The 9,372-nt window shown below is 34.8% G+C and overlaps 2 protein-coding genes across 2 annotated transcripts; one reads left to right on the top strand and one right to left on the bottom strand.

Annotated features, from left to right (window-relative positions):
- On the top strand, positions 1–3,234 carry LOC111011789 (GRIP/coiled-coil protein). The gene is made up of 2 exons (XM_022285684.2): positions 1–356; positions 2,991–3,234. The coding sequence occupies exons 1-2, from the start codon at positions 207–209 to the stop codon at positions 3,066–3,068; spliced, it is 228 nt and encodes a 75-aa protein (XP_022141376.1). The 5' UTR covers positions 1–206; the 3' UTR covers positions 3,069–3,234.
- Positions 3,235–3,686: 452 nt separating this feature from the next.
- On the bottom strand, positions 3,687–6,676 carry LOC111011979 (NC domain-containing protein-like protein). Its single transcript, XM_022285983.2, has 2 exons — positions 6,432–6,676; positions 3,687–4,560 (listed from the first exon to the last, which is right to left on the bottom strand). The coding sequence occupies exons 1-2, from the start codon at positions 6,523–6,525 to the stop codon at positions 3,881–3,883; spliced, it is 774 nt and encodes a 257-aa protein (XP_022141675.1). The 5' UTR covers positions 6,526–6,676; the 3' UTR covers positions 3,687–3,880.
- Positions 6,677–9,372: the final 2,696 nt, after the last annotated feature.

Below are 9,372 nucleotides of genomic sequence, written 5' to 3'. Positions count from 1 at the left end.
AGCAAAATTTTATGAAATTGTTTAGCAGAGAGCGTTCAAATCGACCAGTCTTTTACACGTTCAATTGTCCCTATGAAGAGGAAATTTTAATCGAGTTCATATCTGGAGAGAGGAAAAAAAATCTGCTGAATTTGCCTCGAATCGTCTTTGATCGTTGAAGAGAAAGCAAGAGATTTCGTCAAACGGGGCAGTCGTCGTCGGTGGCTATGGCTCGGACTGGCGGTCGGAGCAGGAATGGGAACGACTCGGCGGTGGTAGGGTTTCTAAAAGCGGTGTTGAGATTCTTGAAGATGGCGGAGTTTGAGATCCTTTTCATTCTCTTCTTCGTCGTAGCTTTCATCCTCTTCAAAGATCTCGTAAGTCTCCCCGTTATTGGTCTGTTGTTAATCTTACTTTGTCTTGAGGTTAATTGTCTCAATTGGATTGGATCCTGCGATATAGATCGAAATGAAAGTTGTTGAGAAAGCTATCTTTCTTTTTGCCTTGTTTAGGATCTTGTTATCAGAAGTTTCCTGTATGTCGATTTACTTTGACCCTCGAATTAGATTTAATCTGGGCAGCTGTTAATCTTTTTCCTTTTTTTTTTTTTGTTCAATGTATCCAGTAACTGGTTCAAACTAAACTTATGAAAACAATTTACACCGATGGGGGTTTTTTTTTTTTTTTTTAGTTTTTCACTTTTTACAAACATTAGAAACTCGAGCTAATTTCGGAACGACAGATACAGATTTTTTATAACTGCTGTTTTATTAGTTTTCAAAATTTGCCTAGAATGTAGAAAGTATTTGTGAAAGTAGATTGGAAACAGAGAAGATCCTTGGGGCTGGAGTATTGCTTGTTGTCGCTATAATAATGGGAAAAGACTGGTTTTTTATTGCTAGAGACGGCCTTCTTATTGAAGAAAGGTTGACTTTCAAGTGGTGGTGTTTCGGTCAGATTCTTGGAAGACCCCTAGATGGGATCCTATCCTTCCCTAGGCATAGGCTTATATTCCAGTGCAGTGAATAAACGATTAATCGTTTGTAATTGTTAGGTTTATAAGACCAAAGGGTGGAATGGTGCAAGAGACGAAGGGATAGAGCAAAATATCAAAGACAGAAATGATTTCTATATTCACGTGTGGAACTGGGAGAAAAATACTAGTATAGATAACCTAAGTATCTCTGATATCCTTTGCAAAAAAAAAAAAAAAAAAAAATCTATCTATGCTACGGAAGGTAATAAAATGAATACATTTAATTGGTTAGCAAGCCAACCTGTATTTGGTGATTTCCAACTATAACTTCAGAGAGGAGAATGCCCTCAATAAATGACCCCAAGTTACATTTTAGAACGCTTCCTTACAAGCTGGGTAGCCTGGGTTATAGGTATTGATCAAAATGCTTTTTCTTGATTTGCCATGTGATTAAATTTTTCCATACATACATATTGCTAGTCTGCAAGTTTATAGATTGCAGATATTTCTATTTTCTTGAAGTAAAGTTGTTCTCTAGGTGTCCTTTTCAGGTGTCCCAATATGTGGCAAACTGGTTGCATATCTTCTTAAGTGGTATTGCTCTTGAATTGACCTACCATATGAATTTAAAAGATGATGCTTGGTTTTGTATGAGATAGGTAGATGAGTCTAACTATCTACAAGATGTGTGAACGCTTTTGAAACTAGTCTAACTTTGAGCCTTTCTACACTTTTGTCAGCCTTGTATTTAGTAATGAATATCCATTTGGAGCTACAACTTTTTTGTTCTGTCGGAGAAATGTGTCACAGTCCCTTTCTTTTTTTTCTTTTTCTTCTTCTTTTTTTAGAATTTGGATTTCATCCTTCACAACCCTTTCTAATTCAGGACGGAGAAGGGTTCGTGAATCGTCTTAGGAACTTGTATGTTATCAAGGCTTATTGTAAAGGCTTGGAACATTGGAGATAAGTTCTTATAAGAAGATAAGTTAATAGTTTATACTGAGGGTAGTAGTAGTTGGTGCACATTCTGGTTCCTTTCCTTTGACCAATAAGTAAACTAAGATAATTACTCACAGGTTCGTTAGAAGGTATCTCCTCTTGAGGATCTGAGCGGCTACTTGTTTGATTTTCTAGAATAGGAGCAATCTCAACTAATGGATTTTTCTTTCTTCGCGTGGAGGTAACATCTTGTTGGTTATTGAGATAGGTCAATGATCGGTAGTGTCTTTTTAAATAGGGGTAGAATTATATTCTTGATTAAGGTAAATGGGATTAGTTTAAATATGGATTGATCTTTGAAGACTTTTGTAGAGCCTGGAAAACGCAGAATGATATAAGTTATTGAAGATGCTACTTCAAGTTGGCCTTTCACTGCAGCAAAAACTATTTCCGTGAAGCAATTTGTCCATGTACTACATCGAGAATGTCAGGTTGAGACGTATGTGGCAATATTTAGAAGTTTCCGTAGCTATAATGTTTACTTGGGAGCATTTGCCTTCCTGAGCACATTAGCATATGCCTGCTATCAAACTTCAGGACCAAAAGGGCATTGCTATAGTAATTTTGGAACTTCTTCAAATGTGACCATACTTTATTGGATACAAAAACTGACCATGTTGATGACTTAAATTAGTCCTCGGCCGTTCACTAACGAGTTCATCGTATCAGATGAATAGTGTTTTGAGTATCGGTAAAGTTTTGTGTGATTACGTTTCAAAATTATCGTATAGTATCAGTTAAGTTTGGGTTTCTAGGTATTATCCATGAATTGAAGCCTGTAGGAGCCTCAAAATTGTCTAAAACAACATTCTCGGTTTGGGTGAAATACTTTTTTAATAATTGCACTTTGAAAATCGGTTTAATACAATATACAAGCTAGGTGAAATGTTAAATCAACTTTCTCCATAAATTGAAGGTTGAAATCTCCGACCCACGTTAATGTAAATCCTTTATTCCAAGGAAAAGCAATAGTAAAATCTGTTATCGAGTTTTCTCATCATATCTTCCTAATATTCTTATCTTGAATCAATTGCAGACATCAAGACCAGAGTACAATCAGATCCTTGTAAAGAAGCCTGAGGGGTTTGATATGTGGCCATTCCAGAACTCCTAAGCTTGCATTCATGTCATCTGACTTATTATACTCACTCAACTTTCTCTAAGTTTGTATCTTTTTATATCGATGTGTGCAGAATGATGTAAAATGGTGGCTTTTATTTTGTCATTTTTGTTGATGTTTTCGTAAATGGAAGGATTTAGTATAAGATATTTGAAGTGAATATTCATTTTCGAAATGTCGTGGAAATGTCTATAAGATGTCGAAAATATCAAAATATTAAAAAAACTTGTCAAAAAACATAAGTGTAAAATATTGCTAATGGTGATGTATAATTACTTGATGCATCACAATTTTTTTACTTGTTAATTTTAATACTTTTTTATGAGTCGGTAAGTTTGAAGCTTTCTTAAAAAAAGTTCATCAACGTGAGCGGGAGGTGTTTGAGGTGAGAGTTTGGAATTCGTAAGATGTTGAACCCATGTACAAATTCATGAGTTTCAAATATATCGAATTCATTCACTCGTACTTGAAAAACATATTTTCTAAATCTAAGATTTTTGACATCTTCAAGCGTAAGATGTAGAACTTGTGTTCCGAACACGTCTTTGATGTGTAATAAAGTAAACGATAGATAATTTACATAGTTTCTCAAAACATGTTAAATCTTCATCATACTAAAAGTCACCTTCTAAATAAACAATAAACATAGTAAAACGTCATCACTGAATCCAAGATGTCAAACATGAAATAAACGGTAGTTTCAGTTACAACAATGAGGATACAATTAAAGCAAGCGGGTCCATACTAAAGAATCGATTGTCACAGTTCAACACAATCCTGTGGTTTAATTAATACCAACGACAACACTACTCCTCCTTGCCTGTCTGTGCTTGCGTTGCTGCGTCTGGAGCATTGCTGCTGCTGCTGGCTCTAGCAACGAGTTGCTCGACGGGGATTTTAATGACATCACGACGCACTCCGATGTCAGAAACAAATCGACTAGCACAATACATACCCAACCCCACAAATGCCAGACCGCTGAAACTAGTGGTTAAATATCGAAGTGGTGAAGAAACTATTGCACTTGTGGCAGCGAGAACCGATGCAGCCTGCCCACTCCTACCGACGCTGAGGGTAGAGTAAACAAGCAACCCTGTTTTACAATAGATGGCAAAGTCTTCACAGTTGTTCTTGAATATGTTGTACATACCAAAGCCATTTTGGAGGAGAAAAGAAGCACGATGAAGGACAACTTCAGATGAGTCAGAAGAAGCAAGAGTGCAGGTCCCGCCACGGGCTTTTGCGAGAAAGAATGCAGACGTGACACCATATTCAAAGATGTAGAGATCACCGCCCGAAAGAAAACAATCCAAGCATGAACAGATTACACCATCACCACTTGACTGATCACCGCATACAGGGCATGGATTGTCTGGAGAATGAGGAGATGAACTAAGAAAGATTCGGTCTAATGCAGTTCCTGAGCCAATCTCCAAACCTCCTCCCCGAGTGAAGTGGATCACCTTTCCGTCACCAATATAAATCCCTATAGTCATATAACAAGACATGTCAACATGAGATAAAATTCCATTTTTTTTATGAGAGACGATAATATATTACAAACAAAAAAAGGGAAAACAACCTAGAGGCAAGGGCCCAGGAGGCCCCCTTAAGAGCTACCACATTAAAGCTTGTCAAATCTTGTTGAAATAAGACTATCTTGTTATTACAAAAGATTTTTCTATAAGGCATCAAGAGGCCGTAGTAATTTGTACGCTATCACAAAAAATGTTGAGGGACAACGTGGAGCTGTTGAAGACTCTTTGGTTCCTTTCCTTCCAAAGACCCCAAAGATAACATTCATTATACAAGATTGTGTACTTGCAAAAGTTGTAGCATTTAGAGAGAGACTTCTACTAACAATTGGGATCAAGGAATCACTTTAAGAACAGTCTTTTCCAGAACTTATTTATACTCTCGGGAAATTCCTCTTTGGTATTTGATTAACATGCAATTCCTCTACTTTATCCAGCCTCCATCTCATTAAAAAAACATCAGTTTCATCTAACACCGTCCAAACACTACATAATCTATTATCTAATAACTTTCAAAGGCAAGTAAAATATCTAAGTAATGAACCCATCATAGGGCTTCTTCTCCTCCAGCTACAAAGAATCATCGATATCGGGCAAACATTAACGATTGCAAAGGAGACAAAATTCTTCATAATATCACAAATATACAATTCAAGCACTCCAATTCCAAGTCCAACTATGCACGAAATCAGTGAAAAGGCCAGATTAATAACTCTATGTATCAACCAAACAGAAGCTGGACCCCAGCAGCAGAAAAAGCAGACTTTGGGTGCTACATACAAAGAATTTGAGAAGCAGGGCAAACAAGTTTCAAAATAGATAAGTCGTATCAGCATAATACATAATTGCATCTGTAAAGGGCAATCTACCCTTACCCCCTAATTTGTCTTAGATTAAAACAATTATGGTTTTGTTTGGGAGTGATTTTGGCCACCATTGTCAAAATCACTCCTTCCATTGATCCGTTTGGCTAATTGAAAAATCGATTTTAAGAAGGTTTAAAATTACTTGAAATTGATTTTTAAGATATCACTTAGATGGTGATTTCGAAAAATCAATTAGACTTAAATCTCTTTTTTCAAAATTTTTAATCCCACCATCACTCCCAAACATAATAAACAATGAAGAAAGAAAGAAAGGACAGGACAATTACCCCTATTTTGTCCAGATTAAAAAACTATACATAAAAAGCAATATTTTATAGTTTTTAATGTAATTTACTCTCTAGAATTTTAGGGTTAAAACATTTTATATGCACAAACTTACAACATAAAGTTTGCCCTCCAGAAATTATTTTTTTGGCTCTGCTAGTAAAAGTGGCATGATGGCAAAATCAAAGTGGCCAATGGAAATCCTCCACCACATCAGATATAATTTAACTCATGAACAACTTCCCTGACAACTCAGCAGAACAATAGGAACTTAATCTCTTCGGATTTAAATTATATATTCCTGAGTTGAAATTCAGAATCAGAGAAGTTAGCAAATATTGAAGCAAACATCACCCACCCCGATGGCCATAGTTCTAGAATAATCCCAATCTATATCTTTCATTTTTTTTTTTTCAATTGCTCAAAACAACGAATGAAAGAGCACGATCTAAATCGAAACCCACATAAAATCAAAATAATATAGCAATCGGAAAAATCTAAAATCAGACATATGTCCCGATTTGAGGGAGTGATCCCAGACTGCAGTTACGCAATTAAGGAAAAACAATGGCATACGAAAAATAAAAACAAAATACACAATTTTAAAATTGAACCCAAATTAGAACGGCATCACGAAAGAAGAAATCGGGAAGAAAGAGAAGAGAAGAAACCGTGATGAGCGTATATATAGGCCTGCCTCCAAGAATAGACGTGATCCCCCGGCTTCAACTCCTCCCTCGAAATCTTATTGGACAGCACTCCCATCTTCAAGCACTATGAAAGCGATCTCACTCTACGATGCCATTTGAAGGGCAGAAGAAATTCTTAGGGAGAGAGCTGAAGAAAGAGCAGAAACCGAACCAGAAACAGCGTAACGAAGAAGGAAAAACAAAAGGCTTTATCCAAAATGAATTGCGTTCAATTTTATTGTGTATAATAATTACTTGTATTTAAGTGATTTAATTGATAACTTTTAGTAATAACTAATTAGAATTAAATTATTTATGAGTTAGGTAAGGAATCATAATATTTGGTAATAAAATCACAAAAAGATAGTGTCTTTTTTTAGAAGAAAATTATGGGTAAAATTAAAAGTAAAATAGATAAAAGCAATACTTTAGTGATAATTGACATATTTCTTCAGTTAGTTTGATCCCCTACTCTACATGTTGTAGTAAAGAAAAAAAGAAAAACGATTAAAAATTATATAGTAATTAAAATATATATTAGGAATTGTGAATAGGTGTGAATTTATTTTTATTGATTGAAAAAGATAATAATAATAATAATAATAATAATAATAATAAATAGAAACTTACCTAATAATTTAATTCCAAATCTTGGCCTATATTATTGCCATTTTATCTTTACCAAGAATGCCACGATGGTCAAGAAAATGGGCAATTTGGCATGTTATCCCAATTTGTTTGTTAACAAACGGTCGAGGTGGCTATACTATACCTACTACTAATGTTTACAAATCAAATCCCCATGCTAGTTGTGATGCATCAGGTACGATTGTGTGGCTATCTTGCAGATTTGTGGATCTGAAGTTATGGCCAGTTGGATTCGAACTGTGTTCGATACTTTTTTAGCTAATAAACTAGCATTTAGGGTGAGTTTCTTATACCTGCTTTTTAATGAGACCTCGTGCATATTATATTCCTTGTTAGTGTTTTTTTAGTTCTTCTATTACTTTGTTTGAGTTTATAACTGTTGTTATAATTGAGTTTGAGTTCAGAGAGGAAGATGTATTTATAGTTGTTGTCATGATGTTGGCTTAATTTTGAGACTTTTTTGTTAATGTTGGGTTGGGGGGAGGGAGTTGTAGCGCCTGAAGTCCGTGATTCATAATTTGGATTCAACACCTATTTGTCTCGGCATTTTTCTGCATCCCTTGCGACCTGACTGCGCTACCATTTTATCTGAACTACTTAGATGAGCGAATACTATATCCACAGGCCAAACACGATTAAAGTTTAAGTTCTTATTATTGAGCCACCGAAAAGGGAGGTGCACATTGTTGGTATAGATAGTGATTATTAATTCTTTTAAAAGTGTTTCTTAATCATGCTTCAATTATCTAAAGATCTATCTAATTCGGATGTGGTACCGGTTCATCCACGTACCCCTCATCTCTGCTCATACGTCATAGAGGCTCGATGGGATTTGATTGTGACATATGCTTGAGATCATAACTCGAGCTTGAGTTTAGGGAGGGTTATTTAATGGTTATGTGTTATCGGTGTGTTAGACCTATGCTTGAGTTTGGGTATTATTAAGTGAATTATGTTGAAATGTTAGTATTCACGTTGTTGTTTAGGTACTTTGTTTTAAGGTTCGTTAGTTTGATACAATTATTTGCTTTGTTTTTTCATGTATTTTCATAAGGATGTTTGCGGGTTGAGTTGGATCAAGTTATGACTGTTTTTTTTTTCCAACTCGAAAATTCGGGTTGGTCAATTCAGATACCTGACGATATTGAAGTTGATTTGCAAGGGTCGCCAACAAATAAAATTGTCGAGAGAATTGAGAATCAAGCCAACATTGGAAAAAAAACATCAATTAGCTACATATTGGAGAAGTCGTCATCGTAAAACGACTGCCTACCTCAAGTAGCTGTCCTAAAAAGATTTGGTTCAAAAGCTTTTATGAAGATCTCAAATTTTCCCAAAGACTTAGCAGAGAGAGACTTGCAGAGAGCAAGAGATATGGTTGAACCGACCAAACAACTCACCAAAATGTAAATTAAACTGAATTTTCCATTCTTGAAAATATTAATCAAACCCAAACCAAATTTTATAGGATTGAGTTGTTGTGTTACCGAGTTTTATAAACACTCCTCGTTTTTCATGTCATTCTCCATTGTTCTATGAACCCAAAGAGTCGGAAATCTCCTGGTACCTTGGTTAGGTCTACGTCATTTTTTGAATGTAAAAACTTTAAAATATTTATTTTCTTTAGGCCTTTATTTTACAAATACTTTGTATAAATTACTAGTACGTCATTTATGATATATTTGTACTATAAAAAGATATTTGATAAATTTAAATAAGTTTCCATGATTTATGAATAAGAAAAAATAACGTCGACAAAAAATCTATCTCTCGACGTTTTACAAAAAGTCTAGAGAAATCCTTTCTCTCGCTGAAAATTTTTTCCCAATTCTTTTTTCTTCTTATTTCAAAAAAAAAAAAAAGAAAAAAAAAAGCCATTTTCTCATTTAAATTTGAATTAGAGATGTACCCAAAAAATGGGGCCAGGTAGGAACTTGCCTTGAATGGGGTGAAGATTCCTATGAAAACGAAGATTTTTCTCTTTCCAATTTTCATTGTGGCGATATTTCTATTATTTTCTCGATACTGTAAGATAATTTATATTTTAGTACAAATACTTGTAAATTTCTCTATTAAAAAATATTTAAAAATAGAAATAATCTGTAACACAATATTATATTATCGGATAGAGACGGGGACGAGAAAAACCACATCCATATATCTATACGAAAACGACACTTCAAACTCAAATTAAATTTATATTATAGTTTAAATTTTACCCCTCTCTTACAAGAGCAACGCAATATTTAGAAGTCTTTTTATCAGTAGCCATGTG

This window comes from Momordica charantia (genome assembly GCF_013281855.1).
Source record: "Momordica charantia cultivar OHB3-1 chromosome 4 unlocalized genomic scaffold, Mcharantia_2.0 BLBB01000004.1, whole genome shotgun sequence".
Taxonomy (NCBI): domain Eukaryota; kingdom Viridiplantae; phylum Streptophyta; class Magnoliopsida; order Cucurbitales; family Cucurbitaceae; genus Momordica; species Momordica charantia.
This window is presented reverse-complemented; position numbering and strand designations above follow the sequence as displayed.